General features: G+C 42.7%; 1 protein-coding gene across 1 annotated transcript in view; it reads right to left on the bottom strand.

Moving 5' to 3' along the window:
• Nucleotides 1-22,439, bottom strand: part of MALRD1 (MAM and LDL receptor class A domain containing 1) — a 491,201-nt gene that overhangs the window by 271,330 nt on the left and 197,432 nt on the right. The window contains exons 14-18 of the mRNA XM_077268326.1: nt 22,080-22,211; nt 20,490-20,642; nt 15,936-16,041; nt 12,543-12,910; nt 7,556-7,977 (exon numbers count right to left, since the gene is read on the bottom strand). Coding sequence (XP_077124441.1) covers nt 7,556-7,977; nt 12,543-12,910; nt 15,936-16,041; nt 20,490-20,642; nt 22,080-22,211 — 1,181 coding nt within the window. The remainder of the gene's footprint in view (nt 1-7,555; nt 7,978-12,542; nt 12,911-15,935; nt 16,042-20,489; nt 20,643-22,079; nt 22,212-22,439) is intronic.

Here is a 22,439-nt window from a genome sequence, read left to right as displayed (position 1 = left end):
TTCAGTTGAGGGCAAACACCAGGCAGGGGCAGACACCGTTAGTAGGCCCTAAACACCAAGTTTTTTAAAAAAAACAGCACTTAATGAGAGACAGAAGGTTGAAGCTCAGATTTATTCATTTGAGGACAACTTGAATTAGGGACTGCAGACAGACTTACCAGGCTGTCCCCTGTGTGGACCATGCATCCAATACATTAACCTATTGCGCCACAAAGGACACGTAACCTTCCGTGGCCATGCCTACAGGTCGATGTGTCTGTTGTCAGGTGTACCTTTGGACTCACAGATTGACAGAGTGCATGGACAATGCGGTCTTTGACATGCTGGTGGAGGGAAGGGATGGGTTTTCTCGCAAAAGAATTGTCAACTGGGTAGCTCATAGCGTGGTACAGCGTAGTCCATCATGGCTTTCTTAATATTAAATAAAATTAAAAAATAGGCTCTATGCACTGTAAAATAGGTTCCAGGGGTAAACGGGCAGCATTGGTCTGGTCAGTGGAGGAGTAATGGAAGTAGGGACCGCAGACAGGCTAACAAAGGCCTAAAATAACAAACAATAGGCTCATGGCAGTTTTACATCGGTTACATGGATACACAGGCAGGCAGCATTGTGGTCAGTGGAGGAGTAATGGAAGTAGGGACCGCAGACAGGCTAACAAAGGCCTAAAATAACAAACAATAGGCTCATGGCAGTTTTACATCGGTTACATGGATACACAGCGAGGCAGCATTGTGGTCAGTGGAGGAGGAGTAATGCAAGTAGGGACCACAGACAGGCTAACAAAGGCCTAAAATAACAAACAATAGGCTCATGGCAGTTTTAAATCGGTTACATGGATACACAGGCAGGCAGCATTGTGGTCAGTGGAGGAGGATTGCAAGGAGTGTCTGACACAGTTAGTACTCCAAAAAAAAAATACATGTTAATGTCTCGCAAAACAACTATAAGTAAAAAAAGGGTGGCATGCTTAGGTACAGGGGTGGGCTCATCTGCAGAGTTTATCACAAAGTAATTTGGCAGTAAATTAGTATTTACTGGTGTCAATATAGGACACTGCCCCAGACTACTTTAACTAGCATCATAGATGTCAACAAATTGGTATTGTTTGTCAGTGCCAGGCATTGAATGATGTCAGTGCATAGACTAAACATTGGTGGAGCTGTGCGAGATAATTTTGCACTTGGTAGAGAACAGTTTGAGCTGGGGGGGGGGGGGGGAACTCTCTTGTGGCCGGCGGTACCGCCCCAGGGCCCCTCATGTTACAACGGTGTGTCTGACGTTGGGTGCGCACCACCACCGCCAGAGACACTACATTGTACTATGAGGGACCCAGTGGCAGTGCCGTCGACCAAAAGCGGGCACACCCACCTCTTCAGACAAACAGCACTGTAACGGGTGCTTGCGCCAAGTGGCGAGACAACGGCCCCGTGGGGGGATTTTTCCCATTGGGGGAGGTGTAAACATGTCGTATGCTGGACAAACAGCTGCTGCAAATTAAGAGATTGGAACACTTAGTAAGACCAGTCCACAAGCAAGACCTTTTTATAGGAAAGCTAGGTGTCAGCCGGGAAAGGTGGGGCAAAATAATTTGAAATCCAGGAGTGGTTCATTTTAATGAAGGTGAGATCATCCACATTTTGGGTAGCCAGACGAGTCCTTTTTTCGGTTAATATTGAACCAGCAGCACTGATTACTCTTTCTGATAGCACACTAGCTGCTGGGCAAGCAAGCTCCTGCAACGCATATTCTGCCAATTCAGGCCAGGTGTCTAATTTTGATGCCCAGTAATCAAATGGGAATGATGGTTGAGGGAGAACATCGATAAGGGAAGAAAAATAGTTAGTAACCATACTGGACAAATGTTGTCTCCTGTCACTTTGAATAGATGCTGCAGTACCTGTCCTGTCTGCGGTCATTGCGAAATCACTCCACAACCTGGTCAGAAAACCCCTCTGTCCAACGCCACTTCTGATCTGTGCACCTCTAACACCTCTGCCATGTAGCCCCCTGCAGCTTGTGTGAGACTGAGAACCATCACTGGCGCTGTGTGCTGGGAATGCCTGAATCAAACGGTCTACAAGAGTAGCTTGTTTGGTTGCTAATATTTGTTCGAGGTTCTCATGTGGCATAATATTTTGCTATTTGCCTTTATAGCGAGGGTCAAGGATGCAGGCCAACCAGTAATCGTCATCGCTCATCATTTTAATAATGCGTGTGTCCCTTTTGAGGATACGTAAGGCATAATCCGCCATGTGGGCCAAAGTTCCAGTTGTCAAATCTGCGGTTGTGCTGGTTGGAGGGGCTGTTACAGGCAAATCTACGTCACTTGTCTCCCTAAAAAAAACAGACGCCACTAATTTCTGTTGGCCCAGGAGAAGCTTCCTCATTCAAAAAGTACTCATCCCCATCATCCTCCTCGTCCTCCTCCTCCTCTTCGCCCGCTACCGCGTCCTCTACACGGCCCTGACCAGACAATGGCTGACTGTCATCAAGGCTTTCCTCTTCCTCAGCTGCAGACGCCTGCTCCTTTATGTGCGTCAAACTTTGCATCAGCAGACGCATTAGGGGGATGCTCATGCTTATTATGGCATTGTCTGCACTAACCAGCCGTGTGCATTCCTCAAAACACTGAAGGACTTGACACAGGTCTTGTAGCTTCGACCACTGCACACCTGACAACTCCATGTCTGCCATCCAACTGCCTGCCCGTGTATGTGTATCCTCCCACAAAAACATAACAGCACGCCTCTGTTCGCACAGTCTCTGAAGCATGTGCAGTGTGGAGTTCCACCTTGTTGAAATGTCGATGATTAGGTGATGCTGGGGAAGGTTCAAAGACCGCTGATAGTTCTGCATATGGCTGGAGTGTACGGGCGAATGGCGGATATGCGAGCAAAGTCTGCGCACTTTGAGGAGCAGGTTTAAGGTGTGAGCCAGGCAAGGAATGTGTTTCAGTTGGGAAAGGGCTATGGCAGCCATGAAATTCCTTCCGTTATCACTCACAACCTTGCCTGCCTCAAGATGTACAGTGCCCAGCCATGACTGAGTTTCATTCTGCAAGAACTCGGACAGAACTTCCGCGGTGTGTCTGTAGTCGCCCAAACACTTCATTGCCAATACAGCCTGCTGACGCTTGCCACTAGCTGTCCCATAATGGCACACCTGGTGTGCAACAGTGGCAGCTGTGGATGGAGTCGATGTGCGACTGCGGTGTGTGGACGAGCTCTCGCTTCTGCATGAGGAGGAGGAAGAGGAGGAGGGGGGGCGAACGCCTACAGCCAACTTTTTCCTTGACCGTGGACTAGGCAAAACTGTCCCAATATTGCTGTCCCCTGTGGACCCTGCATCCACCACATTCACCCAGTGTGCCGTGATGGACACGTAACGTCCCTGGCCATGACTACTGGTCCATGCATCTGTTGTCAGGTGCACCTTTGTAGTCACAGACTGCCTGAGTGCATGGACGATGCGGTCTTTAACATGCTGTTGGAGGGCTGGGATGGCTTTTCTAGAAAAGAAGTGCCGACTGGGTAGCTCGTAGCGTGGTACAGCGTAGTCCATCAGCGCTTTGAAAGCTTCGCTTTCAACTAACCGGTAGGGCATCATCTCTAATGAGATTAGTCTAACAATGTGGGCGTTCAAACCCTGTGTACGCGGATGCGAGGATGAGTACTTCCTTTTCCTAACAAGAGTCTCATGTAGGGTGAGCTGGACTGGAGAGCTGGAGATCGTGGAACTAGCGGTGGTGCCGGTGGACATGGGTGAGTGAGAGAGGGTTGGAGATGGTATTCTTGCCGGTGCCCTACATGCAGTGTTTCCTACTGCAAACCTGGTGATCTGACTGCTTTGGCCTGGCGACGAAAGCTGCACAGATACTGCCGGTGGTGCGGGAAATGGTGGGTTTACAGTGAGGGAAGGGATGTAGCGTTGCTGACTAGCTTCATTGGCCGAGGGTGCTGCAACCTTTAGGGACATTTGGTAGTTATTCCAGGCTTGCAAATGCATGGTGGATAAATGTCTATGCATGCAACTTGTATTTAGACTTTTAAGATTCTGACCTCTGCTTAAGGTAGTTGAACATTTTTGACAGATGACTTTGCGCTGATCATTTGGATGTTGTTTAAAAAAATGCCAGACTGCACTCTTTCTACTGTCGGATAACTTTTCAGGCATTGCAGACTGAGCTTCTTTAACTGGATGGCCACGCTGTCCTCCAACAGGTTTTGGTTTTGCCACGCGTTTTTGGCCAGATACGGGCACGGTAGATGGAACCTGTTGTGATGTTGATGCCTGCTGCGGCTCCTCCTCCTCCGCTTCTGAACTACTGCCGCCTGCACCCTGTTCCCCCAATGGCTGCCAATCGGGGTCAACAACTGGGTCATCTATGACCTCCTCTTCTATGTCGTGTGCAACTTCGTCTGTGTCACCGTGTAAGCCAGTGGTATAGCATTCGTGACGGGGCACCATAGTCTCCGCTGGGTTTGATTCTGCCTCAGTACACTGCGAGGGCAATGTTCTGGTCTGAGTCAAAGGAACAGCATAGTAATCTGGCTGTGGCTGTGCATCTGTGCACTCCATGTCCGATTCAACTTCTAATGGGCATGGCCTGTTAACTGTTTCACTGTCTAACCCAGGAACGGTATGTGTAAAGAGCTCCATGGAGTAACCTGTTGTGTCGACTGACGCATCCTTCACTGTTGTTCTGGGTGAAGGACACAAGGAAGCGACTTGTTCCTGACCGGGAGCATCCACTGATGATGCACTGCTCTGACATTTGGCACTTTCCGAGGAGGAGGCGAAAGAGCTAGAGGCAGAGTGAGCAATGAAAGCCAATACTTGTTCCTCCTGCTCCGGCTTCAAAAGTGGTTTTCCTACTCCCAGAAAAGAGAGCGTTCGAGGCCTTGTGTAGGCAGACGAAGTTTTTGGCTCAACAACTCGAGACTTAGGTGCTGTACTGCTTTTACCATGACCACCTGATGCTCCACCACCACTACCATCATTACCAGCTGACAATGACCGCCCACGGCCACGACCTCTTCCACTAGACTTCCTCATTGTTTGCAAAAAGTAACCAAAGTAACGCTATTTGTTACTGTAAAACAACTTATAAGGTGAACTCAAACTTCTGAAGGATTTATATATACCTTTATAGGTGCCTGACACTGAAAGGAAAATCAGGCCCAATGTTACACACTAGGTTTTCTGTGCCCCAATAATTTGAGACAGATGGCACACACAGGAGCAGCACTCAAGCAGACTTGCCAATATTTATCTCCCACTAATTATTTTTTTTTTGAAAAGGGAGAATGTACCCAAAAACAAAAAAAATGGCCAAGTATCACACACTGGTTTTCGGTGGCGCACAATCAGAGACAGATGCCACACACAGGACTGGCACAGAGGCAGAGTTGCCAATATTTATCCCCCACTTATTATTTTTTTTTTAAAAGGGAGAATTTACCCAAAAAAAACAAAAAGGGCCAGTATTACACAGTGCTTTTCGGTGGCACACAATGAGAGACAGATGCCACACACAGGACTGGCATGGAGGCAGACTTGCCAATATTTATCTCCCACTAATTATTTTTTTTTGAAAAGGGAGAATCTACCCCCCCACCAAAAAAAGGCCAAGTATCACACACTGGTTTTCGGTGGCACACAATGAGAGAGAGATGCCACCCACAGCAATGGCACGGAGGCAGACTTGCCAATATTTATCTCCCACTAATTTTATTTTTTGAAAAGGGAGAATGTACCCAAAAAAAAAAAAATGGCCAAGTATCACACAGTGTTTTTCGGTGGCACACAATGAGAGACAGATGCCACACACAGGACTGGCACAGAGGCAGAGTTGCCAATATTTATCTCCCACTTATTATTTTTTTTTTAAAAGGGAGAATTTACCCAAAAAAAACAAAAAGGCCCAGTATTACACAGTGCTTTTCGGTGGCACACAATGAGAGACAGATGCCACACACAGGACTGGCACGGAGGCAGACTTGCCAATATTTATCTCCCACTAATTTTTTTTTTTGAAAAGGGAGAATTTAGAAAAAAAAAAAAAAAATGGCCAAGTATCACACAGTGGTTTTCGGTGCCACACAATGAGAGAGAGATGCCACACACAGCAATGGCACAGAGGCAGACTTGCCAATATTTATCTCCCTGCAGTAATCTCAGAAAAGTATGGCAGGCAGCTATAAAAAGGACTGCTGCACACAAAAGTGTGGACAAACACACAAGATAGCTGTGCAGAAAGGAAGGAAAAACAGGATTTGTGCTTTGAAAAAAGCAGTTGGTTTGCACAGCGTCGTACACACACAGCAACGCAGCTATCAGGGTCAGGGAGCCTTCTAGGGCAGCCCAATGAGCGACAGCGCTGACGAAAAAAAAATGTAGCTTCCAATGTCCCTGCAAACAAAAGGTGGTGTTGGACAGTGGAAATCGCTACAGCACAAGCGGTTTGTAGCTTTATGTACCCTGCCTATCACTATCCCTGCTTCTGAAGAAGCGGCAGCAACCTCTCCCTACACTCAGATTAGCAGCAGTAAGATGGCGGTCGGCGGGAACGCCCCTTTATAGCCCCTGTGACGCCGCAGAAAGCAAGCCAATCACTTCAATGCCCTTCTCTAAGATGGTGGGGACTGAGATCTATGTCATCACGCTGCCCACACTCTGCGTCCACCTTCATTGGCTGAGAAATGGCGCTTTTAGCGTCATCGAAACGCGACTTTGGTGCGAAAGTCGCGTACCGCATGGCTGACCCCACACAGGGATCGGCTCGGTTTCATCAGACGCCGACTTTGCCAAAAGTCGGCAACTTATGAAAATGAACGATCCGTTTCGCTCAACCCTACTCGTGACCTAAGAGATCTAGTACTAATGTAAAGGTAACCTAAACTCAAAACGGGCTTGCACAGCAGGGCTTAGCCTTGGCCACTGTGCTTAACAGTTTCTAAGGAGCTCTCTGGTTTTCACTCTTTAGCCTGTATATAGTGATCTAGAAAGGGCTCCCAGGTTGTATCTGTGGAGTAGTTGCTGACTGGTGGAGAGAGCTGTAATAGAGCTGTGAAACCAGCCAGAGTCAGAACCAAGTCTGCAGAATCTAAAATCAAGGTCAGAAACAGTTGAGTTACCAGGCAAATGGAAGGTCAAACAGGTCAAGATCAAAGAGTTAGCCAAAGATCAAAAAGTATAGCCACGTCACTACACAGAAGTAACATCCAATGTAGCATAAAAGGTAGTACAAAACACAATAATTGCCATAGGGCATACATATTAAGATATTTAATATGGTCCTGTGGTAGCTGGTTGGTTCTTTATTGGTTGGTCAGTCAGACCTTTTCATAGTCCAGATTGTTGGGAGGTCGGAGTGGCGAGATAGTGCATTACAGAAAATATGTTGGAATCAATGGTCTCCAAAAAGTCACACAGCTATGGAGATACTTTGCTGTAACCCAAAAATACAGGCTGATGCAATACTTTTTTTGTGTAAAGTACCCAAAAATATTAAAAGTGAATTAAATATTATTAATAAATTATCCGATTTCTTACCTGAAATGGTAGAGAACTGTTTATGAAGAGTATTTTTTTGAACCATCGGTTTCCTTTATTCCCAAACGATTGCCACAGTAATTGGCCTCTGGTGTTCCTCATGGTCCTTTTATAGACTGCCAAGGAGTAAATTTGCCTTCCAAACATGTGGTAATGGAAGCGGAAAATGCAAGTTTTATTCTCATTATTAACTGTAGCTTCTATTTCAGGACTTAGTAAAATGGCTTGATTTTTGTACAGCTGAGGTTCTGAGGTCTCGATGTAGAGGTAATGTCCTTTGGCTGTTCCCAGGGTATGGTCTTTCATGGGTCCCGTGTCAAGAGTTGGCGTCTGACCTTGTTGTCTCGTCCAATCAAAGTCATCATCGGAGTCTTGAATCCAGTTACATAATCTATCTTCAAAGTCACATTGTAACTCAGAAGCTGCAATGAATCATAGGAATAGTCATATAATTTACTAACCTCTCCATATAAATTATCATGTGTCTTGTTATGGTTCTCAATGGCAAGAGAACATAGCCCAGCATACATAGGAACTAGCTCTTGGAAGGATGGAAACTTAAACTGACCATGAACTAAACCTGCCGCACAACTAACAGTAGCCGGGTAGCGTAGCCTGCGTTTTATCCCTAGACGCCCAGCGCCGGCCGGAGGACTAACTAATCCTGGCAGAGGAAAATATAGTCCTGGCTCACCTCTAGAGAAATTTCCCCGAAAGGCAGACAGAGGCCCCCACATATATTGGCGGTGATTTAAGAAGAAAATGACAAACGTAGTATGAAAATAGGTTTAGCAAAATCGAGGTCCGCTTACTAGATAGCAGGAAGACAGAAAGGGTACTTTCATGGTCAGCTGAAAACCCTATCAATACACCATCCTGAAATTACTTTAAGACTCTAGTATTAACTCATAACATCAGAGTGGCAATTTCAGATCACAAGAGCTTTCCAGACACAGAAACGAAACTGCAGCTGTGAACTGGAACAAAATGCAAAAAACAAACAAGGACAAAAGTCCGACTTAGCTGGAAGTTGTCTGGTAGCAGGAACATGCACAGAAAGGCTTCTGATTACAATGTTGACCGGCATGGAAGTGACAGAGGAGCAAGGTTAAATAGCGACTCCCACATCCTGATGGGAACAGGTGAACAGAGGGGATGATGCACACAAGTTCAATTCCACCAGTGGCCACCGGGGGAGCCCAAAATCCAATTTCACAACAGTGTCTATACAATAGTAAGGATGTTGCAAAACTAACCATCCATTATCTGATTTGGAAAACCCTATCACTATGGCTGCAGTAAAAAGATGATACAAAAAATTAAAGGCAATCGCACTTATTACACACTACTTTCATATAGGCATGCTCATTTATCCACACGCATTGAAAGAGCACAGGGGAACTGACGCATCGCAGGTGCACAGGGGCACTGAAGTATTGGAGGAGCACAGGGGCACTGAAGCATCTGATGAACACAGGGGCACTGAAGCATCTGATTAACATAGTGGCACTGAAGCATCGGAGGAGTACAGGGGCACTGAAGCATCGAAAGAGCACAGGGGCATTGAAGTGTCGTAGAAGCACAGGGGCACTGAAGCTTTGGAGGAGCACAGGGGCACTGAAGTATTGGAGGAGCACAGGGGCACTGAAGTATTGGAGGAGCACAGGTGCACTGAAGTATTGGAGGAGCACAGGGGCACTGAAGTATTGGAGGAGCACAGGGGCACTGAAGTATTGGAGGAGCACAGGGGCACTGAAGCATCGGAGGAGCACAGGGGCACTGAAGCATTGGAGGAGCACAGGGGAGCTAACGCATCACAGGTACACAGGGGCACTGAAGCATCTGAGCAGCACAGGGGAGTTGAAGCATTTTTAGGCACACAGGGGAGTTGAAGCACTGGAGGAGCACAGGGGCACTGAAGGATCTGAGGAGCACAGAGCACTAAAGCATTGGAGGAGAGTAGAGGCACTGAAGTATGGTAGGAGCACAGGGGCACTGAATCTTCGGAAGAGCACAAGCGCATTGAAGCATCGGAGGAGCACAGGGGCAGTGAATCTTGAGAAGAGCACAAGTACACTGAAGCATCAGAGGAGCACTGGGTAGCTAAAGCATCGGAGGAGCACAGGGGCACTGAAGCATCGGAGGAGCACAGGGGCACTGAAGCATCGGAGGAGCACAGGGGCACTGAAGCATCGGATGAGCACAGGGGCACTGAAGCATCGGAGGAGTACAGGGGCACTGAAGCATCGAAAGAGCACAGGGGCATTGAAGTGTCGTAGAAGCACAGGGGCACTGAAGCTTTGGAGGAGCACAGGGACACTGAAGTATTGGAGGAGCACAGGGGCACTGAAGTATTGGAGGAGCACAAGGGCACTGAAGTATTGGAGGAGCACAGGGGCACTGAAGTATTGGAGGAGCACAGGGGCACTGAAGCATTGGAGGAGCACAGGGGAGCTAACGCATCACAGGTACACAGGGGCACTGAAGCATCTGGGGAGCACAGGGGAGTTGAAGCATTTTTAGGCGCACAGGGGAGTTGAAGCACTGGAGGAGCACAGGGGCACTGAAGGATCTGAGGAGCACAGAGCACTAAAGCATTGGAGGAGAGTAGAGGCACTGAAGTATGGTAGGAGCACAGGGGCACTGAATCTTCGGAAGAGCACAAGCGCATTGAAGTATCGGAGGAGCACAGGGGCACTGAATCTTGAGAAGAGCACAAGCACACTGAAGCATCAGAGGAGCACTGGGTAGCTAAAGCATTGGAGGAGCACAGGGGCACTGAAGCATCGGAGGAGCACAGGGGCACTGAAGCATCGGAGGAGACCAGGGGCGCTGAAGCATCAGAGGAGCACTGGGTAGCTGAAGCATCAGAGGAGCACCGGGTAGCTGAAGCATCAGAGGAGCACCGGGTAGCTGAAGCATCGGAGGAGCACAGGGGCACTGAAGCATCGGAGGAACACAGGGCCACTGAAGTATTGGAGGTGCGCAAAGGCACTGAAGCTGTCTAGATCCAGCGAACTGGACAGCTTTACAGCAGTGCTTGTAAGCTCTGTACTAAACAGCTTGCATACACATGCTCTTGGTTTGGGAAACTTGTCACCTTTTTTGCAATAATCAAACTATAAACTTAAAAAAATCTCCCCTTCCTTGAAAACAGAATAGATTTCTAATAACAAGTTAAATGCAAAGTTTCATGTTGTTACAAGCACTTAGCAATTTTATCTATTTAAGAAATTGTGAATAACCCTTTTGAGGTTTTATGATAATTTACATGTTAGAAACATGATTGTCAAGACCTGTATAAAGACTTCAAACGCAAATTTTTAGATTTTTTCTTTCAAATGTACAGGGCAAACTTAGCATCATCATATTTATCAAAGGACACAGAAAATAATCCCAATTCTATAATAGAGGAAAATGATGTAGAGATTTTTCAGAAAGCCCATTCCTAATATAAAATAAATAATGCTTCATATATTACAGCACAAAAATTGTATAATTAAAGAAAATTACATTAAAATATTCCCTTTTTAGAGCCACTTACAGTAGAAGCTGTCAAACCCGCATAAAAAAATCTTCAGTAAAAACTGCAAGGAAATAGCTTGTAGCTTCACACAAATAAGAACAGACAAGCTGTCTTGGCATCAATTAACCCATGTGCTGCCAAAGGTTAATGACATGTCCTACCATTATTACAAAGCGCTAGAATGTAAAGTAGACGCATATACACCGTAAAATTACTTTAATTCAGCTTTAATGAGACCTGATGGGTGCCAAAATATCAAATATATACTGAATTCCTGAACAGCTATTGAAAAACGCTCATTTTTACGTATAGTAATCAATGAGTCCAAAATCAAAGACTGAAAAGTGAATGTTACTAAAAGGGATACTCTCCCATCTCCTAGATCTTGTCCCAATATGTTGCATGTATAATAATAATAATAATAATAATATTAGCAAATACCTCCAATTAGACATATTGTATAGTTTTTCTGATTCACTATGTCTCTTTCCTTATGTGCAATCATTGCAGGACCTTAGGTATCCATGGTCACGACCACTGATATAGTGACAGTTAGTTAACTAGCTGTTAGTGGTCTTAACCATAGATACAAAAGGTCCTGCAATGCCTGCACATGAGGAAAGAGACAGTGAATCTGAAAAACTATGCTACATTTCTAATTGGAGGTACCATATTTAAAGTGCATGGGTAACATTACCTCCATAATTGCGAACGCGCATCGGGGCGTGGAGGGTCACTGGCGGACACAAGACACCTTTATTTCAGCAATTACAGAGGTAATGTTACCCATGCACTTTCAATATGATTTTCCTTGAATAAGTTCAACATTTTTTTTCCCCTTGTTTGGGGCTTAGATTTTTGTATTATTAATATTAAGATGCAGCATTTGCATACATGAGAATACATGGATTATTTACTAACTAATAAAGAAGATTTTTTTTAGCACTTGGTAAATGGATTGATATTATATTCTACATGTAGTTGCTTAGCCTGTATCTTATAAGGGATTATCTGAAAGCATAGACTCTTACCTCAATATAATTGATTGTCATTAATTGATGTGCCGGTGTTGCCCTCCTTGGGGTACAGTTTGGTGTAATGATGGATATGTGGCTTTTTTAAAAAAGTAGTTTTTTTTAAAAACCTTTTCAATAAATAATAATTAATATTAATAGTGATGGTTCGCTTCATTTAAGTGATGATTTATCTTCCCGCCCCTTTCTGCATTGGAGCTGGTATAATTTTTAACCTTTTGATACGGAATGGGCAGTGTATACTCTAATACCCCTCCTATGGTAGAAGATAACTAGAAATGAAACCCTTTGATAAACTCCTCTCTGGTCCGCCCAGCTCTGATTTGACGCTTGTATTATTACACTACAACTTCTATAATATTATATTTTGCACTTTAATATAATCCATCAATTAAACAAACAGGAGGCAAAATAAGATGGCACTTACTGCAATTAATCTCATCTGAACCATCTCCACAGTCGTCAGTTAGATCACACACCAGTAAGGTACTGATACAAGCCTTTGTATCTTTACACCAGAAGAGGTCGGGCCCGCGGCAGCTCGGGACAGTGGAAGGAAGAGAACAGTTCTCAAACACAATATCATCAAGGGCCGCTACACCTTCATAGTAGCCCATGTTCAATTTATTCACCGACAGCTGGAATGGATGGCGCAAGCGGTCGAGCTGAATGAATCCCTTTAACCACTGATTCCCTTGGTTGAAGTAGGTTCTCCATAGCACAGTGGGTGCCCGCTCGTTTTTAATATGTAGGAGTATCACCGCTGTTCCCACTGCTGATCCATAGTTATAATACCTGAAAAATTAAGTACATTCAATGGTAAGATCAGCGGATCTCATTCAGCAGCACAGTTAGACTCTTATTTAGGTCCTGTCTAAAACTATTTTTCATGGCATTTCATGTATTTTTTACTCTGCTGATTGTAGATGATTAAAACTATAGGGCCAATACAGCAAAGTGTTTTTTGCGGTTTTTGGCTTAAAATATTTAGAAAAGTTGCAAAATTTAGTGCAAAATGAAGATGTGCAAAAATTTGGTGACTTTTTTGCGCTTTCACGCCAGTCTCGGACAGCTCTCGCAACATGGGTGGAGCTGGGGCGGGACAGACCATGGCAACGCTAGACCGTCTAATTTATTACTAGACGTGGCAGATCCTAAGCCAGAAATCACACCCAAGTCCATAACTGTAATACGATTTCTGGCAAGACGCACTCTTAATGAAGCAGGGTCCTCTTACTCTGCCATGCCGCTCCGTTAATACTGGCATTAAAATGACTATCTTTATAAATTGGGGCCCACTTTTCAACAATCTAACAGGAGTTTTCCAATCTGAAAAATTTTGCTGTAAACCATTATTGTCCAAGTCTATTAATTACCAAGTAATTTTTTTTTTCATGTTTGAATTCAAAGAGCCATAACATTTTTTATTTGTCCACCAAAGTAGCTGGATGAGGGTTTGATTTTTGTGGGACACGTTGTGATTTTTATTCTACCATTATAATAATCAACATTAAAGGGCTTAGAAAGCTTACAGGAGCTCAACGATCTCGTTTGCAGAGGCCAGCAGTTTATGTTGGCATGCTGGTCACGTTTGATGGATGGTGGTGACATCATGCACTGTACCGGGCACGCCAACGTCAGCTGCTGGCTTCTGTGTCAGCTATGCTAGAGGATGTCACATGTCGTGGAAGCTAGGTAAGATAAGAATTGTTTTGGGTTTTCTTTGGAGTGGGGAACATTATTACTGGAAAGGGGTCAATATGGGGAACACTATACCAAAATGGGATACATTGTTACTGGAAGAGGCCAAGGTGGGGGACATTGTTTCATGAACTGGCCTAGGATTGGGGACATTATTAGTGGAAAGGGCCCGGAGGGGGACATTATCACAGGAAGTTGCCTGGATGGTAGACATTATTATAGAAAGGGGCCAAAATGAGGGACATTATACCAGGAAGAGGCTTGTGATGGAGGACATTATTACAGGAACAAGTATGGGGGAAATTATTACATGAAGGAATCAGGATGAGGGACATCTTATATGGGGGGTCACATATATCTTTATAGGTTCTATAATTCTACAAGAGCCCATACATCTGACCAATATGCAGGTGAGGGCCCAGTTCCAAATTTTGTACTTGGGTGCATCAGACTCTAGTTATGCCACTGGCTGCTTACTTACAGAAACACTGCCATACCTGTCTTTGACATGTTGTGTTCGGTTTTGCAGCTCAACTGCATTAAACCAAAGCTGAGCTCCAAGACCCAACACAACCTACAGGTAGCACTGATCTCAAATTGATGAAGCCCTATTCTGGCAATCCCAGTGGTCAAAGGATAAGGATATAATTGCCAATTTTGGAAAACCACTTAGTGACCGAGACAAATTTTGGAAATCTGACCAGTGTGACTTTATGTGGTAATGACTCTCGAATGCTTCAACAAATCCCAGTGATTTTGAGACTGCTTTTACATGGGACATTAAGTTTATGATAATGGTAATTTTAGGTCAATATATTTTGTGTTTATTTATTTAAAAAAATCAGAAATGTGACAATTTTTTTTTAAAAATGTTCAATTTTCAAACTTTGAATGATTATCCCTTTAATAAATTTAGTCACACCACAGAAAAAACATTAATAACATTTCCCTCCTGTCTGCTTTACGTCAGCACCATTTGTAAAATGTTATTTTATTTTTTTAACCTTTAAGAAGGCTTTAAAGTGGAGCAGTAATTTTCCTTTTTTTTTTTCAAGAAAATTTACAAAATTTATTTTTTTGAAGGACCTATTCAGGTTGGAGGTGACTTTAGGGGTCCTATATATTGGAAAACCCTTCAAAAGTGATACCATTTTAAAAACAGCATGCCCTCACATATTGAAAACTTCTGTCAGGTAGTTTATTAACCCTTCAGGTGATTTTCAGGAATTACTGCAAGGTGGCATAACAGGAATGAAACCTAAATGTTGCTAACTTCTGAACAGGCCACTGTAGTCGGCAGACTCTAAGGACGCTACTTGGCCGTGAATTGCCATGGCAAACATCAGGACCACAAAATCATGACCTCAGGGTGCCGAAAGGGTTAAAGAGTAAGCCCCCACACTATGTTAACTATTTATATAATGTAGTCACTATTGACAGCAGCATCTAAAGGGTTGAACAGATATGGACGGTGCCAACACTGATCGTGGCTGATACAGACTCTCACCTACCATCGAAACCTTCAAAAAGAACCTGAAGACCCACCTCTTCCGACAAGCCTACAACTTGCAGTAACCACTGATCCACCAACCGCTGCATGACCAGCTCTACCCTCACCTACTGTATCCTCACCCATCCCTTGTAGATTGTGAGCCTTCGCGGGCAGGGTCCTCTCTCCTCCTGTACCAGTTCTGAATTGTATAGTTCAGGATTACTGTACTTGTTTTTATTGTGTATACCCCTCCTCACATGTAAAGCGCCATGGAATAAATGGCGCTATAATAATACATAATAATAATAATACAGCAAGTTGTCAGCTATCGTATTCAGCTGCTGGATTGTCACCTTTGTGGGGATTCTATTCCCTTATATCTCAGGTCAGTAAAAAGACGTATTGATGGTCATTAAGGGGTTAATGCAAAAGCCTCCAAATCGTCATTTTTTACAAATGATGGAGCCTGATATGTTTCCAAAACATAAAAAAATTGTTTATAAAATCATTAATGCCATTAAATAATCATGTATCTTGGCTTTTTCAGCCGATACACACAGCATGTGATAGAAAAGTAAGAGAACTTCTTATTAATGCATAAAAGAGAAGAGATTAAAGTCTTCTCACCAGAAGGTCATAGAACAGCCATGTCCGGCCTGACTGAACCTCGGACTCCGCAGTTCTGCGATCTGAGTGAAATTACTATCCTTCTTCTGAATAAACATGAAATGACCTAATAAATAAGAACATAAATAAGTAAGTGCACACATAAAGCCAGTTATCCCCGCGCACTTTTAATATCTTTGAACGCTGCCGGTGATTGATCAGATTCTACAACATCATTAATGTTTTATCTTGTTTATCATTGAATGCACTTTGTACAAAACTCCGGGAAGTCAGGACTGGTTTCCGATTTTGAGTTCAAACAGATTTTACTAGAAAGTCAACGCAGAAAAAAAATAAATTATTCTTAAGAATCTTGATTAATTTTAAACATAAATGTTCTATCTTAAAGAGTTTCATCAAAAGATACAGAGGAGCAGTAGACCAGAATAGGCCATAAAAGGTTATTCTCATTTCAGTCGTTACTAGCCGAGACAGAAATAATCCATCCAGTCACCAACCACAAGAGGTGAGGTGACAGAAACAGGTGAGCACAGTTCAACAACGCTCTTTCTGGAAGTCCTATACAAATGAGTGGTGGTTTGAAAGCAACAGTGAACACAGCAAACTGCTAATTGTGAAGAGACCCACCTAACAAATAGTGAGCTACATGAAACGAATTAACACAGAACGGTTTTAACATTACCCCTTTGCCAATATATCTAATTGTGGAACAATGAGAGTTGGCATTTAACTGCAAAAGGTTGAACGTTTGAAAAGACAACTTTAGGCTTAAATAAGGCCTCCAGGGCTGTCCTGAGATAGTTCCAGATAGGTCAAACCTAACAAGTGTGGTTGCATGTGTATTCCAATGCAGTATATTAAAAAAATAAAAAAAACTTCCCGTATGGGACAAAACCTGATGAAAAAAAAACTAGATAAAATAACAGAATTAAAAAAAAGTTGAAACCAGAAGTTTACATACACTATATAAAAAGACTAGTGATGAGCGAATATACTCGTTACTCGAGATTTCCCGAGCAAGCTCGGGTTTCCTCCGAGTATTTTTTAGTGCTCGGAGATTTAGTTTTTATTGCCGCAGCTGAATGATTTAAATCTGTTAGCCAGCATAAGTACATGTGGGGATTCCCTAGCAACCAGGCAACCCCCACATGTACTTATGCTGGCTAAAAGATGTAAATCATTCAGCTGCGGCAATAAAAACTAAATTTCCGAGCACTAAAAAATACTCGGAGGACCCCCGAGCATGCTCGAGAAATCTCGAGTAACGAGTATATTCGCTCATCACTAAAAAAGACACGTCTGCATGTTTTTCTCAATATCTGACATGAAATCAGAATAAACCTTTCCTATTTTAGGTCAATTAGGATTACCATAATTATTAATATTTGCCAAATGCCAGAATAATAAGAGAGAGAGAATGTTTTAAGGTATTTTTATTACTTACTGCTAAGTCAAAAGTTTACATACACTAAGATTAATATGACCAGTAAGAGGGCCCGGTACAGAATTGAAATGTACAAGCTGTGCGTGAATACCTCAAAGTACACACACAGATTTAAGGTTTATGAAGTGAGGGACACCCAGATTAAACCCTCATGAATGTTGTGCTATCAACTAATCTAATTTATTATTTTATTTGATATTTTTTTAATACTTTTTAAGAAAAAAGAAAAAAAAAACAGCCGGATGCCTATCAGTGATGTGCATCACTGATCAGCGATCAACGGTTACAGGATGCATGCCCAGAGATGGTGCAAGGGGGAAATGGACAGGGAAAAAAGTCCTGGCCAAAAGCAAGAATAGATGCTTATTAGTGATGTGCATTACTGATCAGCACTAGGCGGTTGCAGGACACATGCATGGGGATGGTGCAAAAGAAAATGCAGAAAATGCAGCAATCAAATACTGATCAGCACTCAGCAGCAGAAGGGGGCTGAGGAGGTGGATTAGAAAAAACAGGGGACAGGACAAAGGACAGGAACATCACTCAGGTCAGGAAGGTCTTCTTAGTTCTGATCTTCAGGTCTTCAAGCACCAGCAGCAGCCGAAGTGGTGCCACAGGCTAAAATAGTGAGTGACACCACAAGGCCCAGCATATCAGCAGCAGAATGACACAGTGACCACTCTACACACGTCTTCAAGATGGATTGAGGATGTGCAGAGTGGTCATCAAGAGGTCAGACTGCCCTCCTGATCACTGATTGGTACGATCAGATGTAATAGTACGATTGCACCAATCAAAGCTGGGGCTGCTAATTCTGCAGTTTCCTGGCACCAGCCTATGATTGATGCCGTTATAGCTGGACATAAATATTTTAGGCAACTTAATATACCAAAACATTGAAATCATTGAAAACATCGATCATAGGTGCGAGAAGGGCAGCGAAACCCACCTCGTGGTGACGAGTCCCAAGTCTGAAGACACGGTGACCAGAGGTTCCCATGATATAATTTTTTGTCAATTTGCAGGAACCACTTCACTACCATGATGTAAATTTACATCAAATGTTGTGAAGGGAATAAAGAGGTTGTCTGGCATAGAAAGATAAGTCTACAGTCACTCTGTGTGACGGCAGACTTGTGAATCCTCCCAGCGCACAAAATGTGAGCTGCAAGGATTCACCGGTGTTTGCGTTGGGAACGACGGTCAAGTGTGCAATATGCATACTTTCGGCCAGTGAATTGAGTGAGGTTCTGCCCACTAGAAGGATTCTGGCAGATACTATGCATGTTGCATACTTGACCACTGTTCCTGGAGCAGACACCTGCGAATCCTCGCAGCGCCCAGTCATGAGTCTAGTCACACAGACAGACTGCAGAATTGTCATTCTACACCGGCCAACCCCTTTAAGGACCCTGTAAATATTTTCTTCTTGTACTTTTAGATTTTTCCTCTTTCTCTTCCAAGAGATAGCATTGTTTCATTCTTCTGTTGACATAGCCGTACGTATTTTGTAATTTGTGGGGCAAGTGTAGGTTGTAGAGTTTCCAATAAATAAGAGAAAAAAAGTGGCACTCACCAGGATGTTGCTGAATAATAGTTCGTCCTTTATTGAAGTTTTACAACATGCCGGACTTTACATGGAGAGGCGGCTGGTTAGTAGTAGGGTGCGGGGAGTGAGGAGAGGACTACGGCCGTTTCGCGCTCGTGCGCTTCCACGGGTCCAGTGGAAGCGCACGAGCGCGAAACGGCCGTAGTCCTCTCCTCACTCCCCGCACCCTACTACTAACCAGCCGCCTCTCCATGTAAAGTCCGGCATGTTGTAAAACTTCAATAAAGGACGAACTATTATTCAGCAACATCCTGGTGAGTGCCACTTTTTTTCTCTTATTTATTGGATTGTTCATATACATCTTTCTTCAGTGGAGCACCGCCTGTGGATTGCTATTTGCACACTTCTGACAGTCCGCAACAAATCTCGTTGTTAAAGTGGTGTGGAGTGACTTATAGGTGCCTAGTGCCGGTTTCTTTTTGTTTTTTATATAGGTTGTAGAGTTTGTTGGTGCATTTTGAGACACATCTTTGTCTTCTCTTTTTTTGAGGAAAGTGACAAGACAAAAAAAATAGATTCTACCATTTTGATTTGATTTTCCATTTTGGTGTTCACAATATTGGAAAAATTGTTTTATATTTTATCACTTCAGACATTTAGGTTTTGCAACTTGCATTATGGGAAAAGAGGGGTGAAGGTTTAAAATGTGTGTTTTTTTATATTTTTCAATTTTCATAAATTTTTGTTACATATTTTTTTAGTCTCTACTGGGAATGTAATACTTGAACTTCCGATCTCTTAATCACCTATACAATACACTCCAGTATTGTGGTATTGCAGGTTATAGTATAAATACTGGTCTCCTAAGAATTCCGGTCATTACGTGGCATACACAGTGGCAATCAGTAGTACGCAACCGCCATCACAAACCAACGGCACCCAGTGGTTGCAGCGAGGGGGATGGTAGGTGTCAGAAGCAAACCTTACACTGTTCCTCACCTTATAAATACTATCAGAATCGACAGCAGCATCAAAAACATAAATATCCTGTTCTGTTCGGAGCTAGCGCCAATTACTGCTACGTTGACAGCAAAAAATATAAAGCTATGATTCTTGGAAGGCTTGGGTAAAAGAAAAAGTCAATGAAAAATTGCTGTGTATGCAAGGGGTTGATGCAATTTTTTACAACTATGTTGTATGATATCCCACAGCACCATCGATAAAATAAAAAATAGATATTGGCTCATGGGACGAGATTGCTGTTCCACCAAGCAAAACAATTTTCTAATACACATTGTTGATCAATGTTCCATAGTTTTAGATATCTGTGCTTGCTGCTATTTAGCGGAAATGTCTTCTGGTCAGGCAAAGCTCGTTACAAGACATAGTTTTGATAACTCTAACGAGACACTAACGAGGATACTTTTTATTCCCTGGGAGAAAACAGCAAGCTTCAAAACCATCAGGAAATTAAAACAAAAAGTAAATAATTTAGATGATAAACTTTTATACTAACAAGGACAGTTTTTTTGAAGCGGACTGGTGATTAGAGGAATGTTACCTTCCGTTGAATTTGTGGTGTGGTCCTGTGGTGGTGTTTGGGAGAGATACTCTGGCTCCACGTTGCTGTTGGAGTCTCTGACCCAGTCAAAGTAATCAAAGTGACGCATCTCACGCCAGCCACAATCATCTGATTCAAAGTCACATTTAGCAGCTGAAGAAGGAAAAGAATAAAAAAAAACCATAAAATAGATATAAAAGAGATGTAGGAAATGTAGCTAATAGCAAAATAAATTATATTCTTTTTTATATGTACAAAAACATTCAAATTTCATGAACCAGTGCCTTTTAGCACCTAACTCAAGCCAGCAATATATAAATTCATGTATTTGTCCATACTCTATACTATACATACATACTTCCCAAAATTTCCATGTGCCTCCAATTTTATACAGAGGTGCTCACTGCATTTTTCTTACAGTCTGCATACAAAAATTATGTCCAATGGCATGCCATACTGAGGAGATATTTGCAATGCTTCTATGAGAGAATATAATGCCTCACTTAAAAGGGTTCTCCGGGAAAAGAAAAAAAATAACTAAAGAAAATGTAATTACTAATAAGGTCCTACATAATTTAGGAACTTTTAGCAATTCGTACTACCATTAAAATGGTTGTCATTTTGTTGTGCTGATTAAAACTTGTAAAAAAAAACTTGTAAATTATTTTTATTTACTTATTCATTTCTATGGTGATTACCTCCATAGACGTAATGATTATGAATTGCTAATTAAATGTATTTTGTAATTTATAATTACATTTCTTTTCATTTCCTTTAACACTTTTAAACATGCTATATGGAACCACTTGGACTCTGTATACTGCCATGCAAGGTCTATGTAAATGATTTTTACAAATGTGCCGGCGCCCGTAGTAATAGTGAATTGGAGTTTGCAGCCTCCCATGGCTTCCATTGGTATGCATCCTCTGTATGTTATGCAAATAATAAATAAACATAAGAAAGTTATAATCCTAAATATACTATTTATACAGACAAATATCTCCTGTATCAAAGGCAGTGGTCCCCAACCTCTGGTTCTCCAGCCGTTGCAAGTCTGCAGATATGTGGAAATCCATAACATCTACTGGGGATAGTAAGGTTTATTGGTGACTTCAGTTGATAGACCTGGGGCAATAACCTGCTCATCAGTAGATTTCCATTTAGAAAACGGATTGCCCACTAACGAGAATTGATTTGACTTAGGCACATGTCCAAGCAACTAGATGATTGCTTTGAATAAGAACTAGGGATTATTGATACTCCTCTTCCCTGTGGAAGATCCATAATTACCCAACATTGATCATTTTCCAGACAATTTGCTGCTGTGTAAGAATATCTAATATCATATGAGGCTTCTCTGTATAGGATCAACGTGGGATCTTTTCTGTGTAAATTTGCTACATGGCGCGATTATCCATCCCATGATGTCAAAATTATGCTGTAGTTCATGTTACTGTTAATAAAGCCCATTTGTTAATTTTTCTACTGTGCGAAAAGATAAATCTTGACTCAAAAATTATCCACTTATGTAACTAAATAATTCTCAAAATGATCCCAAGTGCACTAAATATTCGGTAAGAAGTGACTTACGACATATGTTTTCATCAATGCCATTGGCGCAGTCTTTTGTAAAATCACACCGCTGTTTCCATGATATGCAGTTACCATCTCCACACGAAAAGCCAGATGGACAGTGATAAGATATTGTCTCCTTCGATTGACCTGTTGATAGAAATAATGTAATCCATAGATGATAATTCCCCAAGATGGCCATCTATATGATACCTCAGTAAAGCTTTCAGAGCAAAATATTTCAAAAACAACCTCTCCAACACGGAGCTTCTGACATTCTTCATTTAGAGATCATCTTTATTACACAAGATCTTCCAAAAAAAATGATAAAGCTCCAATGGTTTACATGTGCTCTATATTTTTTTTAAACATTCTCAT

The sequence above is a fragment of the Ranitomeya variabilis genome, chromosome 6 (assembly GCF_051348905.1).
Source record: "Ranitomeya variabilis isolate aRanVar5 chromosome 6, aRanVar5.hap1, whole genome shotgun sequence".
NCBI lineage: Eukaryota > Metazoa > Chordata > Amphibia > Anura > Dendrobatidae > Ranitomeya > Ranitomeya variabilis.
This window is presented reverse-complemented; position numbering and strand designations above follow the sequence as displayed.